This window comes from Oncorhynchus masou, chromosome 22 (genome assembly GCF_036934945.1).
Source record: "Oncorhynchus masou masou isolate Uvic2021 chromosome 22, UVic_Omas_1.1, whole genome shotgun sequence".
NCBI classification, from domain to species: Eukaryota; Metazoa; Chordata; class Actinopteri; order Salmoniformes; family Salmonidae; genus Oncorhynchus; species Oncorhynchus masou.
In genome coordinates, this window is record NC_088233.1 from 32,955,821 (window position 1) to 32,979,223 (window position 23,403).

The 23,403-nt window shown below is 41.0% G+C and overlaps 1 protein-coding gene across 2 annotated transcripts in view; it reads left to right on the top strand.

The window, feature by feature from the left end:
• Nucleotides 1-23,403, top strand: part of LOC135509355 (solute carrier organic anion transporter family member 3A1-like) — a 68,872-nt gene that overhangs the window by 39,052 nt on the left and 6,417 nt on the right. For both annotated transcript variants that reach the window (XM_064929951.1, XM_064929952.1), the window contains exons 3-6: nucleotides 18,508-18,606; nucleotides 18,918-19,205; nucleotides 22,696-22,860; nucleotides 23,033-23,231. In XM_064929951.1, coding sequence (XP_064786023.1) covers nucleotides 18,508-18,606; nucleotides 18,918-19,205; nucleotides 22,696-22,860; nucleotides 23,033-23,231 — 751 coding nt within the window. The remainder of the gene's footprint in view (nucleotides 1-18,507; nucleotides 18,607-18,917; nucleotides 19,206-22,695; nucleotides 22,861-23,032; nucleotides 23,232-23,403) is intronic.

Below are 23,403 nucleotides of genomic sequence, written 5' to 3' on the forward strand. Positions count from 1 at the left end.
TTATTTATTTTTTCACATTTGCAAAAAGTCTTTGTTTATATGGGGTATTGTGTGTAGATTGATGAGGGGGAAAAACAATTTAATCAATTTTGGAATAAGGCTGTAATGTAAGAAGAATTGAGAAAAAGTCAATACTTTCCGAATGCACTGTATGTGTCTGGAGGCATATCCGGACACATTAGTAAGATGTACAGTTATGTACCTGTGTTTGTCTCTGTTTGAAGTGAATATGCCTGCAGAAGAACATGTTGACATTGTGATACACCATGCTCTGAAGTCTTTATAGTCCAGGCAGGATAATGCTGGCAGTTGTGGCTGGTGGGCAGGATGCAGATCCCCTAATCCTCTCTTACACGGTGTACTCGATGAAAATAGACCTTACCTAAGTTTACTCTTGAGTTTGTCCATTATTTGTCTTGTTTGCTTGGTCTGTGCTGTCTCTGTTTACATAATACAGCTCAATTCACTGTTTTGCTTTTTTCCAAGCTACTCAATGACTCTTTCTCAGTCTGTTCTTGGACAGGTTGGTTGTTTGTGTACAATTGTCAAGTAGGTTAAAGAAAGGCAGAGAAGCCATTTAAGTTACTGTGCGAGATAGCGTGGCTCCTCTTAAGTGCCATGTCCTTGAGCAGGGCATGAGATGAGGATCTCTGTTCCTGTTATAATTCGAATAACTATCCTTTGGGTGGACCTTGCATGGCTAATGAGTAACAGGGAATCTCACAATATATCCATGAGACTTCCCAAAACTGTAGCAGACAGAAAGAGAGAGCCCAATCAGAAATCATTGTCTATCAAGCAGTGTTGCTGCTGAATTCCCTCACTAGGGGCAGCACAGTCTCATGGTGAATCCCAAACTAGCCCCTCACCCCTTCCAACTTGTACGGATGGCCCTCTATTGTCACGTGTTGCTGACGAATTTCATAGAGTGGCGAGGGGACACACTCGTGACTTCAATAATGCAATTCATGTTAAACATTAAAATAATAAATTCAAATCAATTACAGTTAATCCTCAATTACAGTTGAACATTTAATTTGGGAGGAATTTCATTTGTTTTATGTGTCAAGCCTCGAAATCGGACACAAGCAAACACAAATACAATTAGGCACACCTCTCCATTCTATGTATGAAATTGCTCAAACTCCAAACATATTGTGGTGCATATTCAGATAGCACTTCGCTCTGGAGCCTGTAGCCTTGCTGGCTTGGTCAAAGTGGCTATGCATATGGGGGAGGTGCATGTGAATGTGTGTAGATTATTTAGAATTGACACTGACTGAGGATGACAGAAATTAGTGCAGGAGGCGGCCCAGTGGTCTAAGGCACTGCATTGCAGTGTTGCAGCGTCACTACAACATGGGGTCCGACCATGAGTCCCATGGAGTGGCGCACAATTGGCCCAGCGTCGTCCGGGTTAGGGGAGGGTTTGTCCGGGGGGGGGGGGGCTTTACTTGGCTCATCACGCTCTAGCGGCTCCTTGTGGCGGTCGTCAGTTGAATGGTGTTTCCTCCGACACATTGGTGCAGCTGGTTTCCGGGTTAAGCGAGTGGGTGTTAAGAAGCGCAGCTTTGCTGGTCATGGTTTCGGAGGATGCATGACTCAACCTTCGCCTCTCCCGAGCCCGTTGGGGAGTTGCAGCGATGAGACAAGATCGTAATCCCGAAATGGGGGAGAAAAAAGGGGGGGGGGGGATGACTAGACAATAATTAATTTATTAAATAAATAAATGAGTGCAGGAGGAATATGACCATAATATAATATTCAATCTGACTCCATTATCATGTAAATATTGCTATAGGCCTTTAAACATATCCGATTGATAGTAAGATAGCAAGTCTTATCGTCCCCACTCGGAGTACTATAAGTGACACTTGTCTAGGTTCTCCGTTATGCAATTATTAAGTGTCTAAGAGACAAAGAGCTAATACCTTGCAATCATGTCCAAGCATTAATTGATTGAGTTAACCTTAGCCCAGAGATGCACTATGTGTAGTGTAATAACATTTACTCATAGACCATTAGATCAAAGACTAATTCAAAGAAATATGAGGACTCCCGTACATATCAATTTAAAAGTAATCAGATTTATTACAGTTATACAATAAGAATACAGTTATCAAATAGTACATACCAGAACTCTTCAATGTCAAAATATACAAAATATCTAAGTCTAAAGTATAAAAACACACTATAGATTGTTTTACAATGACTGCCTGACTGAAACAACTCAACACTTTTTATCCTAACTACGGCGGAACTCGATCTCAATAACGCCCATCTTTTAATTACCATCACTTTGCTTGGCCCAAAACAATAAAACAAACATCACACGCATTTTCGAATTGAATCATCACAACTCAATCTAAATGATAGGAGCGCACCTCTGTGTCAGAAATCCATAACACATACAGTACAATACAACATATCAAAATGTTCAGCTCTGTATGAACTCTTGAAACAATCTAAACATGTCAGTTTTATTCACACAGTAACATTATTTACGTTGATTCAAGTTTTCATCTGTCCATGGAACATTGGGAGCGTCCCGCCACGGAGAAAGCCACGGATAAGGTGTGTTTGACTGTGATAGCAAACATATGGCCAGCCATCCGGACAATGTCATAAATTGGGATTGAATCATCACAATAGGCCCTGGCGCCGGCAAGTCTCAGACACACTTTCGTCAATGGCCTTCATCATAGTTCACATTCTTATTTTTCCACTGCACGCGCAAATGGAGTTGATTGATCTTGAACCTCGTATCAGACTCAGTAAAAGGTTTAAATCAGACTAAGTAAAAGGTTCAAATAGGATCAGATTTTTCCCCATGTGAGCCTGCTCCCTCAGTGTGTAGACTAGTGTAGTTCAGGTTAACATACATTATGTTTCCTTTCAAAATGTTACATTAGAGCTTGACTTAAGTGCACAAATGTAGTCATCTTTTTTTACTTTTTGAAGTCTTAACCAATATGGATATTATCACACTATTCTAGGGGTTACCATTTGACACCAGAGGTTAAGGCATCACGTCGCCTTCCTCCTTCTTATTAATGAATAACTAACTCGGAAAGGATTAAGACCGCTAAGACCATTTAAGATAGAAATCCTTCTTCTAATGAAACCAGGGTGTGAGCAACAGCTTGTAATTGATGACATGTGAAGCTGATGCAGAGATGTTTGGACTTTTTTATGCCTTATGTGTTCAAGGTCAAGGAAGTCAACTCAGAGAGTAAGTGTGGAGGAAATGCCCAAACGGTATTAATGCAGGGTCAGAAGTGAAAGTTGCTCTCTAAGGAATTCTGGATTAGGGTTAAAGGGTTTCTGGCTGAATTGTTATAAACTCTAAGATGTATTTTCCTCTGATATTTTTAACATATTTCTACGCTTCCCTTTTAACCGATTTCTAATGTTGAAATATATGGGAATCTTACGTAGAAAATTAGACTCAACGTTTGCTTTGATACAGCCTGATACTGTAATTACTGAGTGTTTATCATAATCATTTTTTTAACTTGACATAAAAAAAGAGACAAGCCGGTAATAATAACAACGCAAGCTTATTGAAACACTTTGCCAAACTCATTCATTACAGCAGCAGTGCTGGTTGTAGTGAATTTTATGGCTTATAAAAGTGTTGAACAATGTGTTAATAGTGCTGAATAGCAACTTAAACATGAACTTACTCGTAAAAACAGCAGAGCTTTGCTATATTTGTTAAGTCTCTCTCTAGTCATGATTTTAAATCTTTTTAAATCTCACAGTATCAACTTTGCTGTGCGCTCAAGGCTTCTTGTTACGGTCTATGGCTCGAGGAAACTGTGCAGACTCTGTGATCTGAGCTGTCTGATTGGCCAAAGGTAGGCCTGGAGGTACACTTGATTTGCTCTCTGGGCCTGCCGGGTAGGCGGAGGTCTATCCTCAGACACATGAAAAGGTTAAAAATGGGACCACTGCATTCCCGGCGCTAGGGCTGCTGAAACAAATGCCCCTACTGCCAACAGCACAAAAAAATTTAAAAAAATAAGGACACAAGGCTGTTTCATTGGGTTTTTTACAGAAATGTTTGGTGATCGAATAGGAATGCCTTGAAGATCGACCAGTCGATCGCGAGTTGGTGACCACTGTTATATGCACTCCTTCTGACAATAAATCAAAGTCAGTGTGATTTGCATCTCCTAGTATAGTGGTGTGTTCTGAAAACAGACCCATGTTTCAGTTGGCCTGATGCTTACCTAATCCCCAGTGAATGGAACAGACTCAAGCAACTGTAAAAACACCCCATCTCTTTAATGGTCCAAGTTCGAAGGAAGTAAAGTTTACCAAAACATTTAGGTTACTAGCGTTCTTGGTTATTATCGTTCTTGGCAATAGACTATACCTAAGATGTTGCAAAGTTATTGCACTGCAGTGTTGCTCTGTATTTTTGCAGCAGGACATAGCAAATGCCAGGTAGAAATAGAGAGTTTGAGGACAATTATCCAATAACAATGGGGAAAGGGACAGGCTGTGCAGTTTACTGGAGGCAGGAAGGGTATTTTGGTCTACTTTACTTAACACACATGGCTTTATTTGAAGGTCAATAGAAAGGGATTTTACTGATGCAAACTATGGTTGGGCGGTATCCAGATTTTATGTCATCATACCTTCCTTCTATCATCCCAGAATGCTAACAGAATTAGCACAATTAATAGTGAATTTTCATGGGGGCTGTTTTCTAAATACTAACAAGCTCAAACGAAAATCAACTTAATGCAAACACAGGCAATCCAGCTCGTAAAGAAATTCATATAGAGGTAGGAGCTACCGAATGTCATTTTTGGTGAGTTTGGACATTTACAATGTGAATGAGAGACATTGTGCAAATGAACAAAGTTTTGACCCATGCTTGTCTAAAGGAAAAACAGTACTCACTCTGGAGCAGGATGTGTACACACGCTGTGTCTGTGTGGAGTCTGAAGTTGCTAGGGCAACGGCCTGCCTGCTCGGAGATAAGGGGGGAATAACGCAACCCATAACTTTAACTTGCTAGTTAAAGTTATTCAGTGTTACAGGAAAAAATATATAAAACGCATAAAAAATATCTTGCAGCATTTTGAAAACACAGATGTAAAATGCTTCTTATTGTAATTTCTGCTCAGCATCAGGCAAATTTTGTGCACTCAGATGAGAATTCACGGAAGGGCATTCTATCACTAGACAGCGTTCTGACTCAAGGTAGGAGTCATAGTTTGCTTTTTAGGTACTATAATTCAATATCTCTTTCCCCTTGTTAGAATGTGAATAACCTTGGTGGAGATGTTTTGCTTGACAACAGATGACTTCATAGGTAAGGCATTGTTGGAGAGATACTGTAACTTTAGCAGTAGTTGAATGGAGAAGTTTGGCCGACCGCCCATTTCCTCATTGCTTCGCCTTCCAGGTCAGAAAAGTTAACACTCGTAATGTATTCAGTTACATTTCCCCCCATCCTAAACTACCCTTCAAAAGTTGCCTTGACAGAACAATAAGGTGCTATTTCAGAGCACATTGAGCTCCGTGGAGAGAGAGGGAAGAGGAAACTTGTTGGGCGAGACCAGGGAGCACATTGTGTAGACTATATGTGACATGTCTCGAAGATATTGCGCTTTGTCGCCTCACGTTGCTCAGCGTTAATAAGTTGCTGACCCTTCCGTAGGGGCATCACAGAACTGTCCAATCCATTTCATAGACTTTCAATGTGAATGTTATTCCCTGTCAGTTTATTCTGCTGGGCACACAGAGAACGGCCCGTGCTGAGTCTGACGACCCAATGCCTTCTTTCCATGTAGGGCTTCTCCCTAGAAGAAAGACTCGTCAAAGCCTTTTTACGGGCAGACCCTATCGTCTGTGTAGTTTACTGGAAAGAAGGAGGAAGAGAAGGAGGGAGGGTATTTTGGCCAGAGTTGATATAGTGTAAAGACAGGATATTGTTTGAACATTTTCTAGATTTATAGTCCAACTCCTCCACGTCGTCTCGTTTATTTCAGTGTTCTGTATATACAGTTGAAGTCGGAAGTTTACATACACTTAGGTTGGAGTCATTAAAACTAGTTTTTAAACCACTCCACAAATTTCTTGTTCACAAACTATAGTTTTGGCAAGTCGGTTAGGACATCTATTTTGTGCACGACAAGTAATTTTTCCAACAATTGTTTACAGACAGATAATTTCACTTGTAATTCACTGTATCACAATTCCATTGGGTCAGAAGTTTACATACACTAAGTTGACTGTGCCCTAACCAGCTTGAAAAATTACAGAAAATTATGTCATGGCTTTAGAAGCTTCTGATAGGCTAATTGACATAATTTGAGCCAATTGGACGTGTACCTGTGGATGTATTTCCCCTTTCCCCCACTGAGTTTGAAGGTAGTTTGAAGGCCTACCTTCAAACTCAGTGCATCATTGCTTGACATCATTGGTAAATCAAAAGAAATCAACCAAGACCTCAGAAAAATATTTGTATACCTCCACAAGTCTGGTTCATTCTTGGGAGCAATTTGCAAATGCCTGAAGTTACCATGTCCATCTGTACAAACAATACTACGCAAGTATAAACACCATGGGACTACGCAACCGTCATACCGCTCAGGAAGGAGACGCGTTCTGTCTGCTAGAGATGAACGTACTTTGGTGCGAAAAGTGCAAATCAATCACAGAACAACAGCAAATGACCTTGTGAAGATGCTGAAGGAAACAGGTACAAAAGTATCTATATCCACAGTAAAACGAGTCCTATATCGACATAACCTAAAAGGCCGCTCAGCAAGGAAGAAGCCACTGCTCCAAAACTGCCATTAAAAAAAGCCAGACTACGGTTTGCAACTGCACATGGGGACAAAGATCGTACTTTTTGGAGAAATGTCCTCTGGTCTGATAAAACAAAAATAGAACTGTTTGGCCATAATGACCATCGTTATGTTTGGAGGAAAAAGGGGGACGCTTGTAAGCTGAAGAACATCATCCCAACCGTGAAGCACTCGGGTGGCAGCATCATGTTGGGGGGGTGCTTTGATGCAGGAGGGACTAGTGCACTTCACAAAATAGATGGCATCATGAGGTAGGAAAATTATGTGGATATATTGAAGCAACATCTCAAGACATCAGTCAGGAAGTTAAAGCTTGGTATCAAATGGGTCTTCCAAATGGACAATGACCGCAAGCATACTTCCAAAGTTGTGGCAAAATGGCTTAAGGACAACAAAGTCATAGTATTGGAGTAGCCATCACAAAGCCCTGACCTAAATCCTATAGAGAATTTGTGGGCAGAACTGAAAAAGCGTGTGTAAGCAAGGAGGTCTACAAACCTGACTCAGTTACACCAGCTCTGTCATGAGGAATGGGCCAAAGATCACCCAACTTATTGTGGGAAGCTTGTGGAAGGCTACCCGAAATGTTTGCTCCAAGTTAAACAATTTAAAGGCAATGCTACCAAATACAAATTGAGTGTATGTAAACTTCTGACCCACTGGGAATGTGATGAAAGAAATAAAAGCTGAAAGAAATCGTTCTCTCTACTATTATTCTGACATGTCCCATTCTTAAAATGAAGTGGTGATCCTAACTGACCTAAGACAGGGAAAGTTTTACTAGGATTAAATGTCAGGAAATGTGAAAACACTAAGTTTAAATGTGTATGTAAGGTGTATGTAAACTTCCGACTTCAACTTTATCAACTTATTTAGTGTTTAAATTCTCTTTAGGCTATCTGATGTTTGTTTTGTACCAGTGTGCACACGGCCCAGTCTCAGCAGGTTCCTACCCATGGTCTTGGTCTTTAATCACTCCAGGCAGCAGTGGTCCACTGTACTTATCACACATGGCTTTATCTGAAGGTCAATAGAAAGTGATATTACTGATGCAAACTATGGTTGGGCGGTATCTAGATTTTCATATTGTCATACCGTCCTTCTATCATCCCGGAATATACGGTATTACTGGCTTAGTACACAAGGGGGCGCCATAACAACGCAAGAAAATCCATTAGACGTCTATTACCAGAATGCTAACAAAGTTAGCACAGGTAATAGCGAATATCTATTTGAGGCTGTTAGCTAAATGCTAACAAGTGCAAAATAAAATAAACAAATTACAAAGACAGGCAATCCAGCTCATAAAATAATACATATATATGGGTGGGAGCTACCAAATGTCATTTTTGGTGTGTTTGGACATTTACAAGCGAATGTGAACGAGAGATATTGTGAAATTAAACAAAGTTTTGATGCGTGCTTGTCTGAAGGAACTGTACTTGCTCTGGAGCAGCATGTGTACATGGTGTTTGAATGGAGTCCGGAGACACTAGGGCAATGGGCCTTCATGCTCTGATCGGAGAAGAGGGGCGAGGAGAAGACCAGCTGAGAACGGAGAGGAGAAAAAACTAAAGGATATCAAGATATTGACAGCTGTACAAATAACTTATCCAAATGGCATTGACTTCTCAAACACGGCAGAAAGCTAACACAATATGATGCCCCGTCACCTTATTAATTCAGCCACTTATATAACTAGCACGTTAAACTTCAGGGTCGCGATAACACAGATTTCTGCATTTTTTTTTACACAGGACAAAATTATAATATGCATAAGAAATATCTTGCTGCGTTTTGTAAAAAAGCTTCTTATTGTAATTTCTGCTCGGCATCAGACAAATTTTGTGCTTCAGTTGCAATTCCCTTCTCAGATGAGAATTCACAAACAGGCATTCTATCACAAGACAGCGCTCTGACTGATGTGTAGCTAATTTTCTCTGGTACTTTTCTAGTTGTAGCCAGATTACTTTTCTCCAGTAAAATGCTAGATTAACTTTAAGCAAAACATCAGGAAATGTAGCTGGCTACATTCTTTCTATGATACACATTAGAAATATGATGGCCACGCATCGTTTTTGCAAAAAATACCTTGCTTTTTCATTGTAAGCTCTTTCTTGTTTGGCTGCCAGCCAAATAGCGTCACTTCTGTTGTCATCTGATGAAAATTAAGCTATTTTCTGCCGATTGTGTTCCACTAATGTTTTTTTCTGTGAAATCCTGAACACTCTATTGAGTGAAGAAAACAGGGTTGACTTTTAATATAAAACCCCTGCAATGCACAGCTGGACTCACCTGCTCCTGCTTTCTCTCATTGTGCTATTTACAAACAAACATGTGACTGGCTCAACTGTTCTGGGGAACTATGGTAAGCTTCATAGTGTAACATAATTTGACAGGTGAAATGAAGAATGTGATCTGCTTTATCCCTTAACTTATTGCACAAATTGACTGCAGGTATTTACTTAAAAAATACCTACAAATATTACAATGTTTTGAAAAACTTGAAAGAAATATGTTTTATGGTTTTAACAGTATTGAAAAAACATATTGTGGTTATTTCCATATACTGCGTATATGGTATATACTGTATACTGCCAAATCCTAACACAAACAATGTTACAGTAAACTAACGTTTGTTTTGTGTCCAGACCTGCAGTTGTATGAATGTCCTCCTACCCTTCCTGTCCTGTACATTGTGTTGTTGTTTTTTGTGACACCCAGTCAGTGTGTAGCGTAACCCAAAAAGGTCTGAGACTCTGAAACCCTGGCAGTTGGCACTAGTTTAAGGATGATCTCTGTCTCTGCCTCTCAATCTGGCCCTCTATGAAAGTGGCCTGGGGTGGGCAGGCAGTTGTTTGGCCTCCCACATTGCACTGTGTGCTTATATTCTCACTGGGCTCTGGAGGATTACTCTCCTAGATGCTTAGTAAACTTGAGCAGGATTAATGGAGGGGAACAAAGAATCACTCTGCACAGAGAGAAAAGCAAGAAAATGAACTGAAAATGACCCACTTTCGATTGTTTGAAAAGGAAATAATCTCCAAAATATCTTTATTTTTTAAACAAACCGTAGAAAGTTGGTTGTAATTTCAGTTTAATCCACCTGAAAAGACAGAACAAATAATACAACAAATATTGTGGTTAAACTCGAATATACTAATTGATGAACTGAATTTTTTGAAGAAATTAAATTTTTAAAAAGGTATCATTTTTGTGAATGATATCATAAATAGGACTGGTGGAGTTATGTCACACATGCAGCTAACACAGACATATGGAAATGTCTGCTCTACACAAAATTACAACCAATTAATTGCAGCATCACCACAAAAATGGAAGAGGCAAGTAGAAGGGGGAAAAAAGTAAGGAACATGTTTGTCAACCCTGTATTAAAAGAACATAACTGGTGAAAGAAAAGTGTGATAAATAAAAACATATACCAATTTCATTTAAGGACCAAAAAACTGACAGCTGTGCCATATAAATTGCATAATAGTTGGGAAGAGATTTTCGATGTACCCATTCCATGGCACATGGTTTATGATTTGATATGCAAAACAACGCCGGATGCAAAACTTCGAATTCTTCCATTTAAATTACTATACAGAATTCTTGCAACCAATAGAATGTTATATATATGGGGGATAGAATCTTCCCAGCTCTGCAGATTCTGCTGTGAGGAGGCAGATCATTAGATCATTTATTTGGTTATTGCCCATATGTAGCTCGTTTTTTGGTCACAGGTCCAGGAATGGCTGAAGAATTGCAGCATTTGCCTAGAACTAACGCTGCAGGTACAGTGGGGCAAAAAAGTATTTAGTCAGCCACCAATTGTGCAAGTTCTCCCACTTAAAAAGATGAGAGAGGCCTGTAATTTTCATCATAGGTACACTTCAACTTTGACAGACAACATGAAGAAAAAAAATCCAGAAAATCACATTGTAGGATTTTTTTATGCATTTATTTGCAAATTATGGTGGAAAATAAGTAATAATTGCTCCCACAGTTGATTTCTTCAAACCAAGCTGCTTACCTATTGCAGATTCAGTCTTCCCAGCCTGGTGCAGGTCTACAATTTTGTTTCTGGTGTCCTTTGACAGCTCTTTGGTCTTGGCCATAGTGGAGTTTGGAGTGTGACTGTTTGAGGTTGTGGACAGGTGTCTTTTATACTGATAACAAGTGCCATTAATACAGGTAACGAGTGGAGGACAGAGGAGCCTCTTAAAGAAGAAGATACAGGTCTGTGAGAGCCAGAAATCTTGCTTGTTTGTAGGTGACCAAATACTTATTTTCCACCATAATTTGCAAATAAATTCATTAAAAATCCTACAATGTGATTTTCTGGATATTTCTTTCTAATTTTGTCAGTCATAGTTGAAGTGTACCTATGATGAAAATTACAGGCATCTCTCATCTTTTAAGCGGGAGAACTTGCACAATTGGTGGCTGACTAAATACTTTTTTGCCCCACTGTAGCAATACTGGGTGATTTGAAAATCAATCACAAAAGTCAATCAATCAATAATATAATAATTATTTTAGCAAAAAAAAATATTTTTAATTTACAATCCGTAGAAGCTATGAGAATAGAAAGGTTCAATTTGTTTGTGAAGCATCACAGCACAGTTGAAAAATATATGGCAAATAGAAACCCAAAATGGATGATGTTGAGAGATAGTTGGGTGGGGTTGAATGGAGCTGAAGGGTGGGACTAATAACAAGATAACCAATGTAAAGCATACGGGGCCTGTAAAATGTATATAGGTTCAGGAATTTTGTGAAATAGCACAGTTACAAATAGAAATCAAACTGGATAGTTGAAGTGTACCTATGATGAAAATTACAGGCATCTCTCATCTTTTTAAGTGGGAGAACTTGCACAATTGGTGGCTGACTAAATACTTTTTTGCCCCACTGTACATGGTTAGTATATTTTGGATGGTTACATAACTCTGTGTCTCTCTGTGTTTCATTGCATATGCCACTAGCATAGTGTGCATACTGTCCCGTGCACAGAACATGCTATTGGGTACATACATATACAGTGCAGCATTACACCTGTGATATGAAGTGCTTGTATGTTGGCTTATGTGTTTGATGAGTTGAATAGCTTTGAAACCATTTTCTCAAGAGGTTTCATTAGGCTCTGGAGTGATGGTGCCAGGAACAGTGAAAGGCTGGTCACTGTCTTTTATGGCCTGCATTCTGGTTTAATGTCTGTATTGTGTTAGGAAGGTCCATTAGAGGGAGCTGTATAAACTGGAGGTGCCTGTAAAATACAACTTTGCTTGACTCAATACACACATTAGTGGAGGAAAAGGCCCCTCCTGCCTTTAGATCAGGGTTACAATGTTAGACATGACATTGTCACTTCTATTGCATCTCTATTAAACCTACGTCTCTGGAAGAAAAGCCCTCCTCCGCAGATATATAGAACTTCTGAATCTGTGTTTGTTGGAAGTACCCAGTACTACGTATTATCTTATGATATGCAAACCTTCCCCTGTTTTATGTTCATAGATGCAGCATTTATTACAACATAGAGCATAGAGACTAACATTTTCATTTTCCCAAAAAAGTCTGTGCTGTCGGTCAGTGGTATGGACCACTGGGTTAATTAATATCACTAAAGGATGTGATTTATAGACAGCAGGAAGTGCAGCCTGGTTCTGTTGCTCTCTAAGCAAATTAGTGGAAGACAGAAAGACTAGAGCCCAGCGGTTTTATTGAATTACATCTGACATGCTCTACAGAGAGTATAATTCACGGGATACTTAAATGCTCGAGCAAAGTACAACAGGAACAAATTAGTTTGTTTTGTACTTGTTCTATAACAGGACTGTTGGAAGAAAATGGGATTTCAGAGGCAATTAAGGGAAATATTTTGGACGATTACCAACAAGACCATTTGACTCAGGTTATGGCCTTAATTAAGATGAAGATTTATTTAATTAAATGAAAATGTCCATTATTTATCATGCATAGTATAATATAGAAGTTTTGTCTTAACTGTTTTCATAGAACTTAAAATGAATGAAAGTCATTTTTTGTTTAAGGCATGTTTTGTTTTCATTCTCATTTGCTTGTACTGTAACCTCCCCATGCAGAGTAAAATGCTTCCTATCACTGTCATCTAGCAATGCTCAGACTTGAGACTTGAAAACATTTGAACTGGTTCACCCACAAGATGGTTGGGGAATAACCAGAGGCCATGCAACATGCAACCAAGCCTGTCAGTGGTGGCCTAGAGGGAAATCTCATAAATGAACCATGCAAAATCACCTCTCACATAGGGCCACACCACATTCATTATCCCATAGTTGAACCTGAGCTCCTCAGAAAAGTGTGAGAGGAAGAGAGGGAGAGAGAGTGAAATGGTGAAAGGAGGCCTATCCGCTTGATGTCAGGAACTGGGGAGATGATCACTTGCTTTTGTACCTACTGTCCTGAGATGAGGATGAGAGAGAGAGGGAAATAGGTGGGGGCTGCCTGTTTGTCCTCAGTAGGGGAGTGGTAGGCTCATGTGGTGCACCTGCCTGCCTGGAGAGAGAAACACTGGGTGTTCTTGCTTGTCCTTAGAGTGAGCTTTTCTTTTGACAGCTCTAAAAAATAAAACATCTCTTAGACCGTTTTGCTGGCCATTTCATGTCTTCTCGATAAGACAAAAGGAGAGGGGAATGGCTCGAAGCACTGTGGAAGTTCTGCAGCTCTGTGTTTGTTGTGACTCAGGCAGGGCTGGGTAGCTTCTGTCCCAGGTTCATATCACTAAGAATGTCTTGCGTTCACTGCTATGGAATGTTAAGTCTCAGCATTATTTTCCTCATCAGAAACGCTTAAACCTGCAGGATGACAGCAAAGTCATATGCCCTCCAGGCCTCCTGAGTGGCGCAGTGGTCTAAGGCACTAGCTGTGCCACTAGAGATTCTGGGTTCAAGTCCCGGCTCTGTCGCAGCTGGCCGCGACCGGGAGGCCCATGGGGCGGCGCACAATTGGCCCAGCGTCATCTGCGTTAGGGAGGGTTTGGCCAGCAGGGATATCCTTGTCTCATCGCTCACTAGCGACTCCTGTGGCGGGCCGGGCACAGTGCATGCTGACACAGTCACAGGTGTACGGTGTTTCCTCTGACACTTTGGTGCGGCTGGCTTCTGGGTTGGATGGGCATTGTGTCAAGAAGCAGTGCGGCTTTGTTGGGTTGTGTTTCGGAGGACGCATGGCTCTCGCCCTTCGCCTCTCCCGAGCCAGTACGGGAGTTGCAGCAATGAGACAAGACTGTAACTACTACCAATTGGGGAGAAAAAAGTGGTGAAAAATAAAATAGAATTTTAAAAAATCATATGCCTCTCATTTTCTTACTATCAGATGCACAGAAGGCATGGTCCTTGAAAAAGGTTGAATATATTAGGTTTATGACATGTCTTGTGCAACAGATGTAGGATAGTTGAGTGTGATTACCAAGGAGATAGTGTTTCTGAAAACAGTGAGTTTGGTTTAAGCTTTGAGCCTGTAAGTGAGTGATTATGGACTTACTTGAAAGGCGTCAGCATGCTTCCCAGCCAAAACAGTTTGATAGAGTTTGTGCATATATTATGATGTCATTCTGTGACGTTTTTGTTTGTTTTGGACTTCGGTGATGTTTTTTTTTCTAAAGGCAAACTGAGGTTCGGAGTCGAAGTCTATGCCCCTTTGTTGGTCATTGGTCAACTGATGCGATTCTTCAATAAATTCTTTGTTGTCATTCAAGGAGAGATGACTCGTTTTCATTGAAAAATACTGCACATCTTAGATGTAAAATTGCGCGACTAAGATCCCTTCGGCAAAAACGTCAAAATGAACAACAGATTTCTGGCGTTATCTTAAATTAATTCGGACTATTTTGAGGAAGCATATACTGGCTACGTTGTCTAAAAATGGACATACAGTACTATTGCTGCTTTTAAGGGAGTATGCGAGCACACTCGTTCGGCACTGAGGCTTGCTGACGCCTTAAACGGCAAGCCTCTGAAAGGTGATATCACTAACTGAGTTTTTCTTCTTTGATGTTTCCTGTGGTGAGAACAATGGTGGCGTTGTTGCTATTTGGAAACAACACTCTGTTTCTAAGGAAAAGCTTGAAACAGTGACTGCACAGCACTAATTTGATGCACAATAGGCCATTTAGTGTATACACAAGATTGAAACTGTGCTGGAGTTTCTCCTGAAAACGCTGTCAGCATGCATGACAACTTTATTGGCATAATCTGCTTTTTTTGCTTTCGCTCTCCTGCTTTTATTACATTTTTACAACTCTATGTACTATTATGGGAATAGTTTTGTTCCATGTAGTATTTTATTTGTCTGTCAGGAATGACTTACTGTAGGACACCATGGTGAAGCTAAGAGTGATCATTCGGTGCATAAGTTGTTGTTTCACTGGAATTGACTTGTAGGCTATTCAATCACAGTCAGAGATCAACAATTGTTGTTACAGCTGTTTGGAGAAATAGATGACAGACTACTGGAGTCTGGTTCAAGACTACAGACAAAGTGATTGATCCTAGAGCAGTGTTGGGGAACGGTACTTTTAAAAGTAACTTGTTGCGTTACAATGTTACTTGCAATAAAAGTAACTTGTTATGTTACTTATTATGGAAAGTAACTAGTTACATTACTTTTGCGTTACCAAAAACAGAAAACCCTCTGAAGAGGCCTTGCACGTGTTGGTCATTCATTCTTATGCCCAATTGACTATCTTTGAATGGCTTGCATATCCTACCGTCAACAGCCTAATCTATAACTCTGGGCTATACCAGCTCAAGTAATAAAGACAGACTCCATATCTCCTTTACAATACTTAAAATCAATAAAATAAAACCATATTGGCAGTAAAGGGAGAGCTCAAATGCAAGGACAAGAGGCTTCTGTTTTAAACTATACGATCACATTGTGTAATTGTAGTGCCCTTTCCTTTTATTGTGAAGACAGAGCTGGAGAAATGTAATTTCTTATCAACTGAGCCTAATATGATCACCTAGCTACGCTGTTTGCTTTATTACCAGACAATAAATGGGCCAATCGCCTGAACCCGATGATCCTGTGTTTGCGTATGAATCCTGCAAGTAGCATCAGTAAAGATCTGAGGGGTAACATCTGTCCTTTTCTTCTACCAATTTAAAATAATGTGACTACTTCCACAATAAAGGCTATTGTCTCTGCCATCTTGCTAGCTATCTAGCTACCAGCTGCCTTACCAGCTACATGCTGCAACATTCATGCACATGCAGGAAGAGCGCGAACCATGGCGAATGTAGGATAGGGGGAGTGATTTTAATTTGTTCCAACAAAGAAAAAGGGCAATAATATTGCAAAAGTAACACGTTATTATTTAAAGGGATAGTTCACCCAAATTACAAAATGCCATATTGGTTTCCTTACCCTGTAAGCAATCTATGGACTATGACGGCAATCCATGCTTTGGTTTAGTTTCCCTGGCACTGTTTCCACATGCTAACGTTTTGTGGCACAAATCCTATTCAAGTCATGGGACCGATATTATCATTTTTCGGGCACGTTGAAATCATCTATACGTGCTGTAATTTCTAAACCATTTACCCGATATAGATAAATACCCTCAAATTAAAGCTGACAGTCTGCACTTTAACCCCAAATTCATTATATAATTCCTAATTCAAAGTGCTGGAGTACAGAGCCAAAACAACAAAAAATCTGTCAGTCCCAATACTTTTGGAGCTCACTGTAGCTGTGTCTCCATTTGCCTTCAACCAACAGGCAATGTTGGCCTTACTGCCAACCTCCCAGACAACCAGGGTTTTTCCTAGGTCTCAGGAAGAAGCAATATGTTTTGTTCCCAGCTTGACAACCCTAAAGCAAACACTCCAGACTTCCCTCTCTTTATCCAGACAAAGTGACCTGATTTGTCCTGTGTTATGACAGGAACAATGTGCAGTACTTTATTGCTGTGCCTTGCCTAGGAGAAACATAGTCATTTACTGAGAGAAAAACCTTACAAGCCAGTAATGTGAAACATATAGCCTATGGAATACAAAAACCACTAAAACTGATGTGTTTGAATGTGCATTTTAATTCCTACTTAGGTTTGAGTGGTATGGTGGTATGTTCAGGAAGCAGGGTCTCATTGTCAGTATTCACAGTGATGTACATGTATATACTAGGGATGCACGATATATCGGTAAGCATATTGGAATCGGCCGATATTAGCTAAAAATGTCAACATCGTCATTGGCCCGATGTCTAGTTTAATGCTGACGTGCAAAACCGATGTCAAATCAGACGTGCATACCTATATAACGTAGATAGATGACTTAAGTGTTCTCTGCACTTTCTAGAAAGGGAAGTGGGATACCTAGTCAGTTGCACAACTGAATAGATTCACCCGAAATAGCACTGTTTCGTAATCATTTTGTTTGTCCTTTGTTCGTAACATTTTAAAGTAAAGTGAAATTCCAGTAAACTCATTGCTAGATTAAAACATGACTATTTTAGGGTTTAAACCCATAATGCATAATCTGACTACCATGCACTAGTGGGAAAAGGGAAACACTCGGCAAACATACTTTATCTTGTGCAGGTCTGATGAAAAAGAGAGGCACACTTCTATCTTCTGACATTTACAGTATCTGTGTTTTTTTGGCTGTGAATGAACTTGGGTGAAGTCCATTGGGTGTTGGGTGAAGTGCTGCCTGTCGAACCCCCTCCCAATGTCTGTCTGCCCATCAGGCTTTTCAAACAGCACCTGCCAAAGCTCAGTGTTACGCTAAGTGTCATTTTATTTCAGTAATAACATGGCCATGGGCTCTGAGCTTCCACAGCACAAGACTTGACTGGCCTGAGCTTCAGCTAGAGGCTCTGGGGAGTGTCAGTTGGTCCAGGAGCTGCTTACTGCTTTAACCCACGTTATCCATAATATCCAATGCCTGTCTGACTAACACATTCAAATGTGATGTTTTGTTTCCACTTTCAATCAATCAGTTTACATTAAATGAGACAATGTGTCGAAAGATAAAAGGAGATTAGGTGACCAAATAAAGCCTCCCAGGTCTTCATAAGCGCTGGCTCTTTGTCCACCTCTGTCTGTCTGACTCTGTGTGCCAGGCTCTCATTCACCCTCTGACAGATAACACTTTAATGAGGATGTGTGGTCCCACAGTCCTGCTTCAGCTGGTCACACTATTAGAGCTGTGAAGTTTGTAGATTTTGACTGTTTTATAGTAGGTCTCTTTTATATAAAGTTTTGTATTTTTTTTTGATATGCACAGTATGTAGAGCAAGTATAAGTTCTCTCATTATTGGATGGCATCAGTGGGTTGATGATTGTCCAAATCTGTCTGGTTGGGATCAGAGGTGATACACATGTTTAAGTGCAGTTCAATACAGTTTCATTGACTCTGGCTCATTTTTTTTGTTGCCGTAATTATTTACATAGCATGCTTATATACAACATGTGTCTTTACAATGAAATAGTCCCTTGATTATGGCCCTCTGCATTATAAAGCTTGCCCCATACTGCCCTCTGGAAAAAGCCATGGATTAGTGAACATGGTTCACCACCTTGTGGTTGAGTTTAGAATTGTTACATTTCATCCATGAGATAGTTAACATGTTGTCTACTGTACTACTATAAAGCCTTATCTCTCTATTTGTCTCCATGTCATTCCAGGGATCGTCTTCTCTACTTTGGTGTTTGGGCCTGCCTGTGGTTTCCTCCTGGGGTCCCTCTGCACCAAGTTCTATGTGGACTTCCTCTTCATTGACACCAGTGAGTTACTGGGAAATACAACCTCACATCACTCCCAACACTGTTCTATGGAAAAGCAATTAAGAAGTCCATTAACCTAGCAACACATAATTAGAGCTAAGTACTTTGTTATTCAAGGTAAGCCAAAATAATGTTAATTTGGTTTATGAACATTATATAATTATGATTGAATTATGAGCCTATAATCTAATTGTTAAATTAACACTCTCCCTCTAGAAACTAACATTGTAATTCCTCAGTAGTTGAATATAAGTCGAGAGGCAAATGTTTTCCTCTCAATAATTAGTCTGATAAGTGTTCTGTCTGCACAGGTAAACTGGACATCACTTCTGATGACCCTCGGTGGATCGGAGCCTGGTGGGGAGGCTTCCTCCTGTGTGGTGCCTTGCTCTTTTTCTCATCCCTCTTCATGTTTGGCTTCCCCCAAACCCTGTCAGACCGAGAGAAGGACAGGGACGGTGGAGGGGAGAGTGAGCAGGCCATGCTCCCCTCTACCTCTCTACCCCTGGACTATAATGAGATGCCCAAGTCAAGCAACGGGGTCATACACAATAACCATGAGCCTGTCAACGGCCCCACCTGCTTTCAGCAGCTCAGAGGTGAGGGGGATTATTTTATTTTTTATTTCGTTTATATTGCATTTAGTATTTGTTCAGTTAAATTAACACTTGTTATGTATTGTATATAGTGTAGCACAGCACTTGTTCTCCATCTGTATCCCACCATGATTTGTTAGAGTACCTCACAATCAAATGCTGACCGTATTACCTCCCAAGAGTATATTCCCCCTCAAGCCGATACCATGACGATCCTCAAGGAACAAACTGGAAACAACATATCCTGAGGCCGCATTTATTGTTGCTGAGGATTTTAACAAAGCAAATTTGAGGAAAATGTTACTGAAGTTCTATCAACACATTGTCTGAAGTACTCGCGCATCAAAAACTCGACCATTGTGACTCCCCCTTCCGGGATGGCTACAAGGCCCGCCCCTACCCTCCCTTCGGCAAATCAGATCACGACTCCGTCCTGCTCGTCCCTTCCTATAGGCAGAAAGTCAAACAGGAAGTACCCATGCTAAGGTCTATTCAACGTTGGTCTGACCAATCGGAATCCATTCTTCAAGATTGTTTTGATCATGCGGACTGGGATATGTTCCGGGTATCCTCTGAGAATAACACTGACGTATACACGGACACAGTGACTGAGTTCATCAGGAAGTGTATAAGGGACGTTGTTCCCACTGTGACTATTAAAAACCTACCCATACCAGAAACAGTGGATAATTGGCCGCATTCAAGGACTGTGGTCTCTAGCTCTCTCTGGCCGACGTGAGTTAGACATTTAAGCATGTTAACCCTCGCAAGTCTGCGGCCCCGGCATCATCCCTAAACTCCTCCTCAGAGCTTCCGCAGACCAGCTGGCTGGAGTGTTTACGTACATATTCAATCTCTCTTATTCCAGTCTGCTGTCCCCACTTGCTTTAAGACGTCAACCATTGTCTCTGTACCAAAGAAAGCAAAGGTGACTAAACTAAATGACTATTGCCCCGTAGCACTAACTTCTGTCATCATGAAATGTTTTAAGAGGCTAGTTAAGGATCATATCACCTCCACCTGGAGGTGAGGGCCCTAGCGGAGTAGTGATAGGAAAATAACCTCTCGCTCAACGTCAGCAAAATGAAGGAGCTGATCGTGGACTTCAGGAAACAGCAGAGGGAGCACGCCTCTATCCACATCGATGGGACCGCAGTGGAGAAGGTGAAAAGCTTCAAGTTCCTTGGAGTACACATCACTGAAAATTTGAAATGGTCCACCCACACAGACAGTGTGGTGAAGAAGGCACAACAGCGCCTCTTCAACCTCAGGAGGCTGAAGAAATTTGGCTTGGCCCCTAAGACCCTCACAAACTTTTACAGATGCACAATTGAAAGCATCCTGTCAGGCTGTATCACCACCTGATATGGCAATTGCACTGCCCGCAACCGCAGGGCTCTCCAGAGGGTGGTGCGGTATGCCCAACGCATCACCGGGAGCATTCTGCCTGCTTTCCAGGACACTTACAGCACCCAATGTCACAGGAAGGCCAAAAAGATCATCAAGGACATCAACCACCCGAGCCACGGCCTGTTCACCCCGCTTTCATCCAGAAGGTGAGGTCAGTGCAGGTGCACCAAAGCTGGGACTGAGAGACTGAAAAACAGCTTCTATCTCAAGGCTGTCAGACTGTTAAATAGCCATCACTAGCCAGCTACCACCCGGTTACTCAACACTGCACCTCAGAGGCTGCTGCCCTATGTACATAGAAATGGAATCACTGGTCACTTTAATAATGTTTACATACTGCTTTACTAATTTCATATGTATATGCTGTATTTTACTGTATTTTAGTCAATGCCATTCCGACATTGCTCATCCTAATATATATATATATTTGTTAATTCCATTCTAACAGTGACGTGCTTACTTACGGACCCTTCCCAACAATGCAGAGAGAAAAATTTTGAAAAAATACACAATAAGTAAGGACAACTTGTCCATATACACTGGTTACCAGTACCGAGTTGATTTGTAGGGCTATGAGGTAATTGAGGTAGGTACAGTTGAAGTCGGAAGTTTACATACACTTTGGTTGGAGTCATTAAAGCTCATTTTTCAACCACTCCACAAATTTCTTGTTAACAAACTATAGTTTTGGCAAGTCGGTTAGGACATCTACTTTGTGCATGACACAAGTAATTTTTCCAACAATTGTTTTCAGACAGATTATTTCACTTATAATTCACTGTATCACAATTCCAGTGGGTCAGAAGTTTACATACACTAAGTTGAAAAACTGCGTTGAAATGTATTTCATTTCACCTCAGGAGTAAATAAATGTCAGTTGGCTTTTCATAGCCGATCATTCAGAGTATCTCTACCACTCCTGCTATCGCTAGAGAGTTGAAAACAGCAGGTCTGAGACAAGCTAGCACGTCCGGTGAACAGGTCAGGGTTCCATAGCCGCAGGCAGAACAGTTGAAACTGGAGCAGCAGCACGGCCAGGTGGACTGGGGACAGCAAGGAGTCATCAGGTCAGGTAGTCCTGAGGCATGGTCCTAGGGTTCAGGTCCTCCGAAAGAGAGAGAGAGAAAGAGAGAATTAGAGAGAGCATTCTTAAATTTGCACAGGACACCAGATAAGACAGGATAAATACTCCAGATATAACAGACTGACCCTAGCCCCCCGACACATAAACTACTGCAGCATAAATACTGGAGGCTGAGACAGGAGGGGTCGGGAGACACTGTGGCCCCGTCCGACGATACCTCTGGACAGGGCCAAACAGGCAGGACATAACACCACCCACTTTGCCAAAGCACAGCCCCCACACCACTAGAGGGATATCTTCAACCACCAACTTACCATCCTGAGACAAGGCCGAGTATGGCCCACAAAGATCTCCTCCACGGAGATTGTGCCGTATTTGTCTAAGGTGTATGTAAACTTCCGACTTCATCTGTAGGTGCAAATGTAGAATCTTAATTTGATCACTTTTTTTGCTGCGAATTTTCCTGCACAGCAGGAAATGCAAACTTGTAGTATATTCAAGATTTTTAAAGGCTTCTACGGTTAGTAATTTCCACTTAAAACTGTCAGACTTGATTTGCCCGAACGAAAAATGTATCTACCCTCACAACTTTTTTAAATACATTATCCACATAATAATTCACATTTCCCATTGCTGTAGGATAATTTTATTTCATGAAAATGTTCTTTCTCAAAACTGGAACACAGTTCCAGATTCTGTTTTGTAAAGTCTGGTCTGTTGAGTCTGATAAGTCATCTGGGGTAGTGTACTATATATGTTGTCTGTTATGAGAAAAGAAAGCAAGGGACTTAAATCCTCTGCCTCTACTGAAATGATGTAGCTTTTTACTAGTTATGAGGAAAGAATAAAATAAATTCCACATACAAATTACAAAATGTTTTCAGATTTTTATATGAACCTTTCACCAGTTTAGTGTAACTGGCAGATTTTTTATTTATAGCAAGAGAGAGATGTCTGTGTCCATGTGACGCTTTGATATTAAGGGTCTTCTCTTTTCAGTGATCCCTAAAGTGACCAAGCACCTCCTGTCCAACCCAGTGTATACCTGCATCACGCTGGCTGCCTGTATGGAGATTGGTGTAGTGGCTGGCTTCGCTGCCTTCCTGGGGAAGTACCTGGAGCAGCAGTTTAACCTCACAACCTCTTCAGCCAATCAACTACTAGGTCAGTGACATGCACATGCACGACACACACACATTCTCTCTCACATACACACACATACATACAGCCCCAGACCCCCTGGTGCCACACAGTAGACAGAGAGCAGTACAATGAGAAGCATCAGTGCAGTATATGAGAAGGAGATTAGCTTAACCTGGTGGTATTAACTCTCCAGGTATGACGGCCATCCCCTGTGCTTGTCTGGGGATATTCCTGGGGGGGCTTCTGGTCAAGAAGCTGAACCTCTCAGCCCTGGGGGCCATTCGCATGGCCATGCTGGTCAACCTGATCTCTACCGCTTGCTACGTCTCCTTCCTCTTCCTTGGCTGTGACACAGGACCTGTCGCTGGGGTGACCGTCCCCTATGGCAACGAGTAAGAACAGCCTGTACATACACTGGTTTAGCATATGTAATAGCAGTGCTCCTGTTGGGGGCAGGGTGGTTGATGAAAGTGGGAACAAAGCTACACTCTGACTACGGAAACATTTGTCAGAATATACGTTTCACTAAATCTGTTTCCACCCATTTTTTATTTTTAAATTTGT